Source organism: Rosa rugosa, chromosome 6 (assembly GCF_958449725.1).
Source record: "Rosa rugosa chromosome 6, drRosRugo1.1, whole genome shotgun sequence".
Classification (NCBI taxonomy): Eukaryota; Viridiplantae; Streptophyta; class Magnoliopsida; order Rosales; family Rosaceae; genus Rosa; species Rosa rugosa.
In genome coordinates this window covers 969,581-986,116 of record NC_084825.1, presented here as the reverse complement: position 1 = coordinate 986,116, position 16,536 = coordinate 969,581, and the positions used below count along the sequence as shown (strand labels likewise).

The window sequence follows — 16,536 nt, the reverse complement described above, 5'->3', positions numbered from 1 at the left end:
GAGAGATATCCGACGGTCGGACTCTCGTAATTCGATAATCGAAACCCTAAACTTCAAAAATTCATAATTAATTCCAAGTTTCTCCAAAAATCACCAAACTTCACATACAAGCTCTACAACATTTATAGAATTTAATGGGCTAAAAACTGGAATTAAAACACTGCCCTACACACCTCCACGCGCCACCCACAGTGGCGGCGCCTGGGGCTCACGCGCCGGCGGCCACCAAAGTTTGACAGTAGCTGCAAAACAACAAACCCCACAAATTTCTAAACTGCAACAAGTCCCAATTTTACCTTTAAGAGCTCGGATTAAGCCGATGAAGAAACCCAAAAATCAAGCTTCGGACCCTAGGGTGTTCTTCGTCGATTCGGCCTCCACGATGCAAATCGGAGCAAGAGGCCTTAGGGGAAACGTTCGCCGGCTCGAGGCCCTCCCTTCGATCCAAATTTGGTGGTCGTTGACGAGTGATCACCAAGTTACCATATGAGCGATCACCAAGTTAGTGTGATCATCAAGTAACTCTATCCCTATTGAAAGGAAACTAAAGAGAATGAGAAGACACACCTCTTCCCCCCATCTATTTCTCTCTCTTCATATTCTTTACTTTCTAACAAGCAAGTTGTCTCATTTTATAACACGTTATCAGCACGATAGTCTCTCGTATAAACTCCCGGAGATTCAAGAGTCATATGGTGCAACTTTGTTTTGGATAATACTCTTAATCTAGAGTTTAACTTGCTTGTTCTTTGTTCATATAGTATTCTGCAATATTTATTATGCCAACCACGAGGATATGCACAATTTGAAATGCAATTGCATCTACAACATTCATTGTGCGAATGGGCATCAATATTCAAGTTGTTCTAGGCATCTTGCTAGACACACATATCAAAGAGGTAAGTACACATTCTTTATCATCTTGACTCATTACCATCCTTGTGTTTGTTTATGCTACATTTAATTATTTATATCCTTATTCATTTAAAGGAACCAGAAGTTTTTAATTGGTCTATCTCAAACCCAAAGTTTTGAGTACTATATAAGCGTCTGAACTACAAGTTTAAACCTCCAAAATTTAGAACACGAAGTTCCTAATTGATATATCTCGAACCCGAAGTTTCGAGTGCGAAGCGTTTGAACCCCAAGTTCAAACCACCAAAATTTAGAACACGAAGTTCCTAATTGGTCTATCGTGAACCTGAAGTTCTGAGTGCTAAGTGTTTGAACCCCAAGTTCAAACCACCAAAATTTAGAATGCAGAATTCCTAGTTGGTCTGTCTCAAACCTGAAGTTTCGAGTACCAAGTGTTTGACCCAAAGTTCAAACCAAAATTTAGAACCAAGAGTGTGTTTGGATGAGGGAAAAAATGATGGAATTGAATTGAAAGTGAGGATTTCATAATTCCTAAAAGCCAATTCCCTTGTTTGGCATTATCAGATTGAAAATTTTAAATTTCTCTGTAAAAAAAATGAAAGAATTCATTATTTAAATTCACCCCTTCAATTTCCACCAAAATATGTGTTATTTACGAATTCATTTGCAGTATTCAATTTTTATTTCTAAAACAAGGCTTTTTTCTATTTTATTTTATTTAAAGTTTCTTAATTTATTACACATTTCAAATCCTAAATAGATACAACCAAAAAATAGAAATTGCAATTAATGAAATTTTAGATTGATGGAGCTAAAGATTCCATCATATATAAATTCCTATGGATTTTATAATTTTCTCATCCAACGCACCCTAAGAGGCAATTACGTTGCCTAGAATATTGCTACGTCACAGAGGCAATCTCTTATTGCCTACGATAGTTATCAAGACTAATAAGAGTTTTGATTTAATCCAAGGTCGGCCAATAATTGTGGCCTAAAATATAGTATTGCACTCCTATTAGGAAGGTAAATCTACAGTATGTAGCCTATATATAGAGGCTAAAGACGAAATACAAAGACACAACCTCTCATTCCACTAATCTCAACGATTATCAAAGTCTATCCGGAGCAACCTACCCTCAACATCAGTTGAACCAGCGAAGTCAGGGTAATGCCCTTGCAACCCAGCGAAGCTAGGGTAACGCCCTTGCAACCTTGTGCTTTCTCCTACTTCCCGGTGATTGCTCTGCTTAGTCTACAAAACTAAGTATCGACTCGATGTCGTAAGAGATCACACCCCAAGTTCTTATCCGTAAGGCAGAAGTCCTTTTCCGCAAGGTAGAGAAAAGAGCCCTGTGACAAGGTTGGTGCTCTCCTTGTCCACAGCTTTTGGTAAGAAGTCAGGTCAAGGGACGCCTCGACGACTATACCCTCAGTGTTGGCACACTCGGGCATCAAAAGAGACAGTTTGCCAGGCCCAAACCAGGAAACAGCCAAACACATATTTCCATTAATTAATTAGCACCTTCACAATCGAATTTTTAAAATACAAAAAAAAAAAAAAAAAAAAAAAAAAACCCTAATTGGCTCAATTTTTTTTTTCTCTCCAAAATTTATTGGGATTTGGTTGCAGGAGTGGCTGGGTGGAATCATCATATGGTGTTCGGTTGTGGACTTTAAGAGCGTTAAGACCCGAGGACAGTCGATCAAGACCTTAGACTCCTTTGTTTGGCCTATATAATGATCTTTAGTTTCAACTTCCTCAAGTGCGCGGTAACCAACGAAGAAGGAACCACCAATTCACACATGACCATGAAAACCTACAGAGTTTCGTCATATAGAATTAGTAGACCAAACAAATTTCAAAATGACAGAACCTGCTGCAGCTAACCCTAGTTAATTTAAGAACATGACCATAGTTCCATGGAAGTTTTATTTAAACTGATTACCAACTGTAGGCTTCATCAATATGAAACTCGTTTCTAGAGCGTCTTCTATAGTTTTATGTATGGTTCCAAATTCACAAAGAAAACTATTGAAGATTGTGATATGCAAATGGAAACACTGGGGCGGAGCCACGTGGGGACCCAGTGGGTCCTGTGCCCCACTGAATTATATATATATTTTTTTACTTTCTGTATATGAAAACAAATATAAGTTGCCTAGAGTTCGCAAGTTTCATTGCCAGCCAACTTGGCGTAGTGGCAAGGCTATGTATGTGTTTTTCAATTGGTTTCAATTGGTCCCAGGTTCGAATCACATGCGTTGGGAAGATTGGCTTTTGAATTTTTTTTTTCCTTTTAAGAGCATTGACACAATTTTTCCTTATAGTTTTAAAAGCTAAAAATAAATTATGTCTCCATAATTTGTCTAATATCTAAATCTATATCTATAAATTTTACTAATAAAATATGTAATTTTAAGAAAAATATTAATCTTACCACAATTTTTTATTATTAAAGTTTTGGTATATATTTTAATTTTTTTTTTTAAATTCTAAGTGCCCCACTTGATACGAATTCTGGCTCCGCCACACAAGTCTCTAATGTTAACCAAAATCACTTGAATGCAATCTGATCGCAACATCAAATCATTGAAAGAATTTGCAAAAATTTTCATTCGTCAACATGACTCAATCAAGGCTCCTATTACACGTCTTGTTCCACCTAAGAACCCTTATGCTAATACCTAGGTTTAGATTGAAACAACCTCAGAACAAAAGGCTCGTTTTTTCTGTCTGCCAGTGAACAAAAACCCAGCTCCCTCTTTCACTTCAGTGCATGAAATTCAATCTTCCCGCACAAGGAAGCTTCAAACAATGTTCTAGCACAACCCAGCACTGTTTGTAAATAGTAATTAGCTCCTCGAAACAGTATCTGCCTCCGAAAAAGAAGCAGCTAACTCACTTCAATCTTACGCAAGATCGTCGTCCACCTTTCAAATTGATTTGAATTTGAGCTGGAAGTCCAAATTATGAAAATTATGAGCATTGAGCCAAATTTCTGAAGTCAAAGTGGATGATGAAGGTACTTGTTGCATTACTCAATTGTGTCTATATGGCTCCGACAAGAGCAGCCACTTCGTTCAAAGTATGTGGCCACAATGGTGGAAAGTGCAACTACTCTCCCAATGACGATGAGCGTTGGTGATACTAACTCTGCTAATGTAATTTAATTGGCAAGATGCCAAGATCCTTTAGTTCTGCAAAGACCTGTATGCATGCAAAGTTAACAAAATAAATCAGTGAGGTTGACTGCAAATGAAAATTTGAAATGAGCAAGCTGATTATGAGAATGCAAATGCATCCAATTGATCTGGCTAATTAGGTTGACTGTAAGCTAAGGACGGATCCCCTGGGAGGATTATCAGAATATAATAACTATCCCATTCAAGTGGCTTGCCTTTGTTTATATATGCAAATAATTTTTACCTCTCTTGCTTACGATTATTAATATAGACTTATTTACTTTCTACTTCATTTTTTATTTTCTATCAGCCTATTTCCCATTGAAAATTTTTCAACCGGAGGAGGAAGCTACGCTTTTATCAAAAACCAGGAAGGAATAACATCAGGGGAGTAATAATTTCTAAGCATATTGGAAATATGTGATTTTGATTGCCAATGAACTGCTTAATAAGTACCGTATTATCATTTCAAGAATAATTAACCGCTGTCGGAAGATTAAAAAAAAAAAAAAAAACAAAAACACACACACACTTTGCAAAAATGCGTTGCATCAGATGTCTTTTCAATCAACAACATATTTTTTAGGACTAATTTCAGTTTACCCCCCTGAGGTTAGGGGTCGTCATCATGTTAGTCCCTCTAGTTTCAATTTAATCATGTTAGTCCCTGTACTCTCAAATTTCATCATCCGTGTCCAATTTCTACTATTCCATCCAATTTGGACCATTAAGTCTGACTTTTGAGGGCTAAAATGGTCATTTCAAGACAAAAAAAAAACTAAATAAAAAAAAAAGATTTTTTTTTTTTTTTTTTTTTTTTTTTTTTTTTGCATTTTTTTCTGTTTTTTTTTTGCATTTTTTTTTATTTTCTTGTTTTTTTTTCTTTTTCTTCGCTTATTATTATTATTATTATTATTATTATTTTTATAATTTTGTCTTCAACCTATACACCACAAGTTATAATAGGTTTATAAAAACAAAAAAAAATACTCTAGGTGGTTAAAAAGCCGCTCGCTGGTCTACGATATTTGTGATATATCTCCGATAAAGCGAAAAATTTTAGGATATATCTGTAAAATATATTTATAAAATATAATAGGTTTATAAAGTGAAGAATAATAGGATATATCCCCAACAAAGTGAAGAAATATCTGTAAAATATGATTAAAAAAATAAATACAGATATTTCTTCACTTTATTGGGGATATATCCTAAAATTCTTCGCTTTATCGGAGATATACCACAAGTTATAATAGGTTTATAAAAATAAAAACAAAAAATACTCTAGGTGTTTCTTTTTTATTTTTATAAATTTTTTCTTCAACCTATACACCACAAGTTATAATAGGTTTATAAAAAAAAAAAAAATACTCTAGGTGGTTAAAAAGTCGCTCGCTGGTCTACGATATTTGTGATATATCTCCGATAAAGTGAAAAATTTTAGGATATATTTGTAAAATATATCTATAAAATATAATAGGTTTATAAAGTGAAGAATAATAGGATATATCCCCAATAAAGTGAAGAAATATTTGTAAAATATGATTAAAAAAAATAAATACAGATATTTCTTCACTTTATTGGGGATATATCCTAAAATTCTTCGCTTGCTGGTCTACGATATTTGTGGAACATCTCCGATAAAGCGAAGAATTTTAGGATATATCCCCAATAAAGTGAAGAAATATCTGTATTTATTTTTTTAATCATATTTTACAAATATTTCTTCACTTTATTGGGGATATATCCTATTATTCCTCACTTTATAAACCTATTATATTTTATAGATATATCCTAAAATTCTTCGCTTTATCGGAGATATATCACAAATATCGTAGACCAACGAGCGGCTTTTTAACTACGTAGAGTATTTTTTTTTTTTTTTATAAACCTATTATAATTTGTGGTGTATAGGTTGAAGACAAAATTATAAAAAAAATAAATAATAATAAGCGAAGAAAAAAAAAAAAAAACAAGAAAATAAAAAAAATGCAAAAAAAAAAACAGAAAAAAAATGCAAAAAAAAAAAAAAACAAAAAAAAAAAAAAAAAATCTTTTTTTTTTTTAAAGTTTTTTTTTTGTCTTGAAATGACCATTTTAGCCCTCAAAAGTCAGACTTAACGGTCCAAATTGGACGGAATAGTAGAAATTGGACACGGATGATGAAATTTGAGAGTACAGGGACTAACATGATTAAATTGAAACTAGAGGGACTAACATGATGACGACCCCTAACCTCAGGGGGGTAAACTGAAATTAGTCCTATTTTTTATTGTTTTCATAAAATGCAAGCTTAATATCTGACCAAAAGTCCTAATAATAAAGTCTCGAACCTGAAGCTTCAAGTACATATATAGCTTATTCATATTCAAGAATGAATATGAAAAATAGATGCTCTCAACTCAAGATAGATGGAGAAGATATATGTCTTGCAGACAATGCGACCACGCACACGATCTTTCGAGATCGAAACTATTTCTCCAATTTAAGTTTGACAAGAGCTAAAGTGACAATCATTTCAAGTCCTGCATACCTCATTGAAGGCTCCCAAAGAGCTCATATTCGGTTGTTAAATGGTACTCAATGATCCATTCAAGAGGCATTATATTCCTCCAAATCTAGAAGGAATCTGTTGAGTTTTAAAGATATATGCTTTAATAGGTACTACATAGAAACTACAAATGAGAACAGTGTGGAATATATTTGCATTAATTCCAATACTTACAGCCAAAGGCGGATCTTGGAAAGATTGGTTGCCCTCTCATCCGGTTTGTATTATACAACCATTAAGTCAATTGTGGCATACTATGTCGTGAACTAGAAGTTCACTGATCAACATACATTTATACTTTGACATGACCGTTTGGGTCACTCCGGATCCACCATGATGCGTGGGATCATTACAAATTCTAATGGACACCCATTGTTGAATAAGAATATTATTTTTCCAAGCAACAATCCTTGTAAAGCATGAGCACAAGGAAAGTTGATGATTAAGCCATCTTTTGCAAAGATTGATATTAATTCCCCATCATTTTTATAAACAATTCAATGAGACATTTGTGGGCCTATACAACCATCTTGCGAATCATTTCATTATTTTATGGTCTTGATTTATGCCTCTACAAGATGGTCACAATTTTGTCTATTGTCAACACGTAATATGGTATTTTCCAAGCTTCTTGCTCAGATAATCAAATTACGAGCATAGTTCCCAGATTATTCTATCAAATCAATTCGATTAGATAATGCTAGTGAATTTACATCCCAAGCATTTGATGATTATTGCACGTCTTTGGGAATTGAGGTTGAAAATCCAGTCCCTCATGTTCATACACAAAATGGCTTAGCAGAATCTTTTATTAAGCGCCTACAGATAATCACGCGCACTTTATTAATGAGAACAAAATTGCCGACTTCTGCATGGGAACATGCCATTTTGCATGCGGTATCATTAATTCGGTTGAGGCCCATAGCCAACCATCAATATTCCCCATTACAGCTTGTTTTTGGGAATCATCATAATATCTCCCATCTAAGTGTTTTTGGTTGTGCTGTTTATGTGCCTATTGCACCGCCACAAGGTACTAAAATGGGTCCTCAACGGAGGATGGAAATCTATGTTGGTTTCGATTTCCCATCTATCATTAGATATCTAGAACCTCTGAGAGGTGATATCTTTACGTACTGCACGATTTACAGATTGTCACTTTGATGAAACATTATTCCCGCTGTTAGGAGGAGAAAAGATTATTTCTGAAGAACGTACCCACTATGTCTCACTTTGATCCTCGTACCGCACAAAGTGAAAATAAAGTGCGAAGGATCCTCTATCTTCAAGATGTTGCTAACACAATGCCTCATGCATTTGCTGATATAGCAAAAGTAACAAGACCACACATCCCAGTGGCTAATGCACCTGCGAGGATTGTTGTCCCAATTGAACAAAATAATGTGGCGGCCAATGTGCCATTTGTTGCACACCTGAAGCGTGGCAGACCTGTAGGTTCAAAAAATTTAGTTCCTAGAAAAAGGAAATTAAAGGCATGTACATCTAAATCATAATGTCATCGCTTTTAAAAATGTTGTTGGGAAGAACGTTGATGTCTGATCCACAATTCATGATTCTATAATTACAGAAGAGCAAAGTGTCCATGATGAGACACAAGCCCCTGAAGAGGCTCAGGTACCTGATAATAAAGAAATTTCCATAAACTATGTGCACACCAATGAATTGTGGGATCGAAGAGAAACGATCGTCGATGATGTATTTTCATTTGCAGTAGCTACTGAGATCGTAAAAAGTGATGACTTTGAATCTTGCTCCAACAATGAATGTTGTTTGGCTCCAATTTTGCTGCAGCTGGTCAACAGTCTCTTTTCTGCGCGGGCGTGCCAGCACCGTTCGGGTGCGGTCGTCGGGGATGTCCCTTGACCTGACTTCTTTTCAAGCGATTGTAGACGAGGAGAGCACCAACCTCGTCGTGGGGATTCTTTCTGCCTCGTGGTGAGGACTTTTGCTGAGCTTCTTGAAAATCACCAAATCGATACTCGATGTTGTAGATCGAGCAGAGCGAGAACCACCGGGAAGTGAGGAGAACTTGCTAAAGCGTGACTTTAGCTTGGCTGGGTTGCTAGGGCGTTACCCTTGCTTGGCTGGTTCTGTAACCGTTGTGGTCGCGGCACTACCGTCGGCTCCCGAGGAGACTAGGACCGAAGCACGTTGACAGAGGGTTTGGTGGCACTGAAAGTCGGCTTCTGAGAAGACTAGGACTAGGAGTGAGATCACCGGTAAGAGAAAGAGAAGGAGAGTTTTGCTCTAGAGAGAACTTAGATCATCTTAGAGATGTTGTTGTTGAATGTGAATGTGTCTGTTAGAATGAGAAGAGAAGGTGTTTATATAGGAAAGAAAAAGAAGAGTGAAATGATGAGTGGAAGAAAAATAATGAAAGTAGATCTAAGTTCACTTGTAAAATATGGAAAAGATAGAGAAAAGATGAAATGAAAGCAAAGCATGAAGGTGCAGCAACATGGAAGTGGTGATGATCTATTAAAGAGATTGTAGAAGAAAAATATATCCAAGGAAAAAGAGAAAAGCATCTAGCTTTCTTCATGTGGGTAGGAAACATGAACATGTGAATATTGAGCTGGTTTTAGGTCAGTTTCTGCCCCTTTATTCCTTCAATTATTTCTCCAACAAGACTTCATTATATGCCTTCAACTTCTTCATATGAAATGTTCCACTATGAGTGTAGATCATCCTGACAAATTTTCAGATTTTTATTCCATGTGGTTGGGCCGAAAATGCTGCTGGACCTCTTACAGGTCCAGTTTTCCAGTTTTGCTTCTGTAGAAAATTGGGCTGATTGTTTGAAGGCCTTCCACTCAAAAAAAGCTCTTGAACTCTTCATAAGAAATGATCCTTGGGCTGTCTAGAATGGATCTAGAAAGTTTCAGAACATTTCGATTTCATTTGGTTAGTCTGCCACCCCTCCTTCCTTGTCTAGCTCGGTTTTTCCTAGCCGAAGTAGGAAAATATGCTAAAGTTGACTTGTCATACTTCCATAGTAGTCTTTATTTAGCCTCTAAATATATATTTCGAGCTTGTCGACAATATATAGCTTGAGCCACTGATATTGGCTCAATTTCTCCAAGACGTGCCTTGTCAGGCCAAAATGTTCATTTTGGGTCCAAACAAATGTAGATATGATTGGCTCAAGTGGAAAGTTGCAATCCAAACAAAACTAGATTCTCTGAAAAAGTGTAGTGTTTTTGGACCAGTAGTCCAAACACAACCCAATGTGAACCCTTTCGGTTACAAATGGTTATTTACAAAAAAGCGCAATGAGAAAAATGAGATTGCAAGATATAAAGCACACCTTGTTACACAAGGTTTTTCACAAAAGCCTGGGATTGATTATGATGAAATTTATTCCCCCGTTATGGATGTTATTACATTCTAGTATCTAATAAGTTTAGTAGTTTCAGAGAAAATTGATATGCGACTTATGAATGTTGTTACCACATATCTATACAAGGAGTTAGATACTGATATATACATGAAAGTCCCAGAAGGACTTAAGTTTCCTGAAGCAGCTACAAAATCACACAACATGTACTCAACTAAATTAAGACGGTCATTATATAAATTGAAACAATCCGGACGAATGTGGTACAACAGTCTCAGTGAGTACTTGATTAAGGAAGGATATGTTAATGATTAAGGAAGGATATATTAATGATCCTATATTTCCTTGCGTGTTTATAAACGAATCAAATTCTGGTTTCACAATTGTGGCAGTCTATGTCGATGACATGAATTTAATTGGGAGCCCTAAAGAGCTCACAATGACTGCTGAATATTTGAAGAAAGAATTTGAAATAAAAGACCTTGGGAAAACAAAATTTTGCCTCGGCCTGCAGATCGAGCATTTTGCTAGTGGGATTCTTGTCCATCAATCAGCTTATGCTGAAAAAGTTTTGAAAAGATTTGGCATGGACAAAGCCTATCCACTAAGCACCCCAATGGTCATTCGAGGTCTTAACGTTGAGAAATATCCATTCTGTCCAAGACAAGAATGAGAAATTATCCTTGGTCCAGAAGTACTATATCTCAGTGCTGTAGGTATCCTGCTTTATTTGGCACAGTGCACTAGACCAAATATTGATTTGCAGTCAATTTATTAGCAAGATGTAGCTCTGCTCCAACATTGCTCCTTGGAATGGTGTAAAACATATTTTGCGCTACCTTCGTGGTACAACAGACATGAGTTTATTTTATACATGTAAATGCACCTATAGTCCGAGTATTGTTGGATATGCAGATGCTGGATTTCTCTTTGATCCACACAAAAGTCATTCTCAAATAGGTTATATTTTTACTTGTGAAGATCAGCAATTTCATGGCGGTCGACGAAGCAATCACTAGTGGCTACTTTCTCCAATCACTAAGAAATTCTTGCACTTCACGAAGCTAGCCGAGAATGCATTTGGTTGAGATCAATGATTTGCCATATTCAAAGCACATGCAATCTTTCATCAGTAACAGACACTCCTACAATCTTACACAAAGATAATGCAGCGTGTATAGCTCAAATTCAAGGAGGATTCATCAAAGGAGATAGAGCAAAACATATTGCACCAAAGTTCTTCTACACTCATGAGCTTCAGAAGCATCAAGAAGTTGAAGTTAGAAAAATTTGATCAAATGTCAACTTGGCGGATCTCTTCACCAAATTTCTACCAAAATGTACCTTTCGGAAGTTAGTGAAAGGCATCGGAATGCATCGATTTTTCAAGCTACCAGAAGATGCATGCTGTGATCAGGGGAAATTCCAATTAGGGGGAGCACTCAAAATCATTCTCAATAAGACATGTGCGTTGTATTCTTTTTCTTTCGACCAAGGTTATTTTTTCTCACTGGGTTTTTGCTGCTTGAGAAGGTTTTAACGAGACGACAATAAGCGTGTCCAACACCAAAATTAATTGGTGGATATCCAAGGGGAGTGTTGTAAATACTACAATTATGTGGCTATCCACATAATTATTTTGGGTCACCACATGTAATACTCATTAGTTAGAGTCCATTATGTAAATCAAGGAAGCTTGTAAGTGATCACCAAAAAACCTTAAGAGTGGTCACCAAGTAACCTTGGGAGTGATCACCAAGTCATCTTATGAGTGATCACCAAGTTACCATATGAGTGATCACCAAGTTAGTGTGATCATCAAGTAACTCTATCCATATTTAAAGGGAACTAATGAGAATGAGAAGACACATAACTTCCCCTCATCTATTATTCTCTCTTCATATTCTTTACTTTTTAACAAGTAAGTTATCTCATTTTATAACATAATTAAAATTTCAATAATAAATTAATTATGTCAGATAAAATGTGGTGGGTCCCGCATAACAATTCACACAGACTTTAATTTCTTTATGGAGAAACTATTCTAAATAGATATTTGGCTAATAGTGATGGGTCTCACAGAAAAATTCACACATTTTTCTATCAGTGGGGAGAGACCAAATGTCATCCCCTTCAAATGGGATGGAAATTAAATCTGTGAGTATAGGGTAGCTAGCTATTGGGTTTCTCACACTGATATCAGTGACTATTAGAGTGTTTTTTTTTTTTTTTTTTTGAAATAAACTGCTAGTGCGGCTGCCCTCAACCCTGTGACTATTAAATTTATACACACTGTAGTGTATATAATCAATTTTGCTAGTAATGTAATTTACTACAATGGTCATTGATAAATATGAAAAGACTTGAACGAATACAATTATGCAGTCTACTTCAAGCTATAACACATGCAATTTGCATATTTATACCGTACGTAGTTGTTGGAAACAATAATAATCCTGCATGTGAGGTTGACAATTTACTATATACTAATTCTCAGTTAACTGTTCATCGGCTTAGTAACAGTACCGGCTCAAGCCGAGCCGACAATGTGAAATTACGGTTTTGCCCTCCATTCTTTGCTTAATTGCGGTTTGCTGTTTGGCCTGGGTATAACAGATTGCTGGGGTGGCAGAAACGATGCTTTTTCCCTTTCTTCGTTCTTGGCTGATCTCTGCGTTTCTGTTGTTGATAGAGTGAAGGAGAGGGAGAGAATTGTAGAGAATAGGTGTTGTGTGTTGTGATCGTGTTTGTTTTCCTTTTATGGTTTGTTTCGGTGGACACGACCTTTTTTCTTTCTCCTCTGCGTTCTTGGGAGAGAGTTGCAGAGAATAGGTTCTGCATGTTGTGATCGTGTTTGTTTTCTTTCCATTTAGGGTTTGTTTGTTCTTGCATGTGACTGATTTGGGTTTTCGGTGATGCAGGAGTTCATGTTAGTAACGAGAGGGAAGACGAAGATTGGAATTAGATCGAGGAAAGCAGGAGAGTACTTTCGAGGGAAGACGAAGATTGGCAATTTTGTTTTGTTGGCGATTTCGGGTTTGTTGGAAACTCAGGTGCATATGATTTGCTTCAATGGATTAATGTTTTCTTTCACTTTTCTACCTGTTGTAATCGGTGTTTGTTTTGTTTTTGTTGGGTCAAGGAGGTGTTGGGCTCATTGTCGCGATCTTCTGTCTCTCTCTCATTCTCTTCGTTTTTGGCTGGGTTCTTCGCATGTAGAGGTATGTAGTTGTTGGTTTTTTTTTGTTCTCTTTTTTTTTTTTCCACCATTTGTTCCATTCAATTGTATTACAACTTTACAAGGTTTCAATTTGCAGATTCTCAAAATCAGTTATATGCATATAATACATATTAACCTCATAAATTGAATTTCAAGTAAGATTTGCTCAAACAAACATGGCTCTCGAAATGAACCTAATGCTACTAATTGAAAACCCGATGAAGGTTGTAAGAGTTAGCTGATTGGGTACCTTTTTCTTGGAGATGGGTAGCTGAGAAAGATGAGATTATCCACTTTCCGACTGTCAAGATGAAGAGGAAGCTCCCCATTTCAATCACATCCACGATCACGTAATCTGCTCTAGCTCATCAAGGAAATTCAGTACAGTATATCTCAAGCTAAGACCAATCATGGGGATATCATTGAAGCCAACTAGCCATGGAGGTTCTCAAAAAATTGGATGCAAGTGGGTGATGAATGAATCCAACTCTAAGTCCCCAATCCATTAATTTTGGTGTTTGATCTGATAACTACTGTACTCTGAAATTTGGCCCTATTCTGCATAGGGGCTCCAGTGCCATCCCTCAATAATATTGAGCTGGTGGAGCCAAACTATGGTACCATAATTTCATAACAAAAGGAAATTTATCTAATCTGTTTGTTGTTATATGCTGTGCTACTCCAATGGGTTTTCGCATTGATTATAGCTATCGTTGTTTTTTTTGTCAGTTATTATCTCTATTTAAACAGTTGTCTTTATGATTTATTTTTCAATTATACAGTTTTGCATTTCTTGGATTGATTAGTTTGTGGTGGATTTGCAGCTTCTAAACAATGCTAGGCGTTTTGCTCTGTTTCACTCTGCTCTTTTGGTTCCAACTCTGTAAATGTTTCTTTCTTTGGCTCCTATTCTATATTTTATTTGAGATTGATGGTTTTGTTGACATGTATATGCTGATTATATGTAGGGAGAAAGTGATAGTGGTATTGGTTAAGCCAATGAAGAATCCAATGACTGCTCTTATCAAGACCTCCGAAGTCAATGAAGAATCCAAAGACTGCTCTGATCAAGACCTCAATCATGGCCGGCTTCAGCTGATATCTTCAATGCCTTTGGTGACAGTTCGCTCGACTCCACCACCCCTGATGCATTTGACCAATTGGTGTGTATCCAATCGTGTTGTACTACTTCTCAATTTTGATCATCATATTAACAGCTTGGATTGCATGATGGGTTTTTGCAACTGTTGCAATTGCTGCTGGAGGCCTCACAATACAAGACGTTTGTTTGTGAAGAAGCAGACAAGGCACTAAGAGCAGTGGTGAAGTATTTGACAACTCTGCCTCGACTTCATAGGCTTAAAGGCTATGTCACCCATGCCCACCTCAAAGTCAGAGCCAAAGCTGCAATATCCATCTAGATTTTTGTTTTCAGACCTGTTTGATGACTCAATCTGTACATGTTGTTTTGTTTTCAGGAAGCTATAAGAAGCAGAAGAGGAATCAGTCATGGAACAAGAAATCAAGGTCAAAACATTCACTACTGATTTAACTTAAAGGTTGAGAATTTAGCATGTTAGTTCTTATTGGGCATTAAGGGTTGAGAATTTAGCATGTTAGTTCTTATTGGGCATGTATTACTGAATCATGTAAACGAATGATGATAATCAAAATGTAACAGTAGGATGGTCTGTTGCTACCAAAACCAAGAACAAATTTTCTAATTCTATAAGGATTCAACAATACCAGCTTATAAAATGAAGAAAAAGGTCAGAAGATTGTTCCTGTAATGTTAATTAGTTAATCAAGTTATACACTAGAGTCAAGCATATTATACTTGTTACTTCAATCTCTTTCATTGCCAAAAAGAAAAAAATTGATTGCAAGTCTTTGGCCCAGAAATGTAGTTAGATGACAACATCGCCTATAAATATTACTACTGTTAAGGAAAACATTTGTCTATTTCCAGAAAAAATAAAAATAAAAAAAGGGGAAATATTTGTCGTACTCTCTACTAGTCCATACGTACAAACATGCGCAGAGAAAACCATTGTAGAAAAAATCCGGCAAGCAAGCACAGCTGCACAAGCTAGCTTCCTCTTGATTCCAACTCGATCTGATTTCTGATCTGATCTTTATATTTGATAATGAATTCTGGGCTGCAGATATTACCCGCTGGTGATGATGCTGGTGAAGAAGTGATTACGATAAAAGCAGTGTGGTTAAAGTCAAAGTAACTACGGGAGGGTTCATGTCCCGCATAGGGTTCACTCGGCACCTCGACAGTCTTGGCACATCATTTCTTTTGGAGCTTGTTAGCGCCAAGCTTGATCCCAGAAAGCATCAACTTAACTAATGTCCTTATCTATATATACAAATGAGTCATATTTCCCTACTCAATTAGTTATTTATTCACTTGTGTTTAACTGTCTTTCGATCTAATCAAACGGTAAAAAATAATATAATAATAAAAAATAACTTATTTGTCTCGTTATTCTTCCACATTAGATTTAGATCTATTGAAAATTGAGCATAAGTGATTGAGTAAATAATTCAAGGGGAAATTACTGGTCCCCCCTTTAACTTTTGGTGCGTCTACAGTTCAGTCCCTGTTATTCCAATTTTAACAAATAACTCCCCAAACATTCAAATTTCACACAATTTGATCCAAAATTACCATTTTACCCCTCACTTTCTTTTTTCACACACACACACACACACACATATACATATACATACATACATACATACACACACACACACACATATATATATATATATATATATATACACACACACATTAGATATATATATACACACACATATGTATAAAATTATACATATATTTATATATCTACATATACATATACATACACATATGCATATATATATATATATATATATATATGTGTGTGTGTGTGTGTGTGTGTATGTATGTATGTATGTATATATATATATATATATATATATATATATGTGTGTGTGTGTGTGTGTGTATGTATGTATGTATGTATGTATATATATATATATATATATACATTTATATGTATATGTGTGTACATATACATATGCAGATATATACATACACATATGCATATATATATATTTAGGGTTTAGATATATATATATATATATATATATATATATATATATATGTGTGTGTGTGTGTGTGTGTGTGTGTGTGTGTGTATGTATATATCTGCATATGTATATGTACACACACATATATACATATAAATATATATAAAAAGAGAGAGAGAAGAATAAAAATATACACACACATATATACATACATACATACATACATACATACATATATACTCACACACACACACACATACATAT

At 35.7% G+C, this 16,536-nt stretch overlaps 2 protein-coding genes and 1 long non-coding RNA gene across 14 annotated transcripts in view; 2 read left to right on the top strand and 1 right to left on the bottom strand.

Moving 5' to 3' along the window:
• Positions 1 to 16,536, top strand: part of LOC133715732 (linoleate 13S-lipoxygenase 2-1, chloroplastic-like) — an 84,547-nt gene that overhangs the window by 29,039 nt on the left and 38,972 nt on the right. The window lies entirely within an intron of this gene.
• On the bottom strand, positions 3,457 to 13,578 carry LOC133717624 (uncharacterized). Its single transcript, XR_009849851.1, has 2 exons — positions 13,442 to 13,578; positions 3,457 to 4,087 (listed from the first exon to the last, which is right to left on the bottom strand). It is a non-coding gene; the product is annotated as an uncharacterized LOC133717624 (long non-coding RNA).
• Positions 12,606 to 15,004, top strand: LOC133717623 (uncharacterized). 12 transcript variants are annotated; one of them, XR_009849845.1, is made up of 7 exons: positions 12,606 to 12,803; positions 12,893 to 13,024; positions 13,114 to 13,192; positions 13,289 to 13,346; positions 13,455 to 13,657; positions 14,016 to 14,074; positions 14,160 to 14,996. XR_009849845.1 is itself a non-coding variant. In XM_062144333.1 (4 exons), the coding sequence occupies exons 2-4, from the start codon at positions 12,899 to 12,901 to the stop codon at positions 14,503 to 14,505; spliced, it is 699 nt and encodes a 232-aa protein (XP_062000317.1). In that variant the 5' UTR covers positions 12,606 to 12,803; positions 12,893 to 12,898; the 3' UTR covers positions 14,506 to 15,004. The 12 variants fall into 12 exon arrangements, 1 of the variants encoding a protein (XP_062000317.1); XR_009849847.1 differs by having other exon boundaries at positions 12,893 to 13,192; positions 13,463 to 13,657; positions 14,160 to 14,998; XR_009849844.1 differs by having other exon boundaries at positions 12,893 to 13,192; positions 14,160 to 14,997.

Bases quoted from the DNA above. Each gene is read 5' to 3' on its own strand.
- LOC133717623 (XM_062144333.1), top strand. From the start codon at position 12,899: ATGTTAGTAACGAGAGGGAAGACGAAGATTGGAATTAGATCGAGGAAA. The intron at 13,193-14,015 runs GTATGTAGTTGT...GTGGATTTGCAG, and splicing joins TGGGTTCTTCGCATGTAGAG to CTTCTAAACAATGCTAGGCG. The intron at 14,075-14,159 runs GTAAATGTTTCT...GATTATATGTAG, and splicing joins GCTCTTTTGGTTCCAACTCT to GGAGAAAGTGATAGTGGTAT.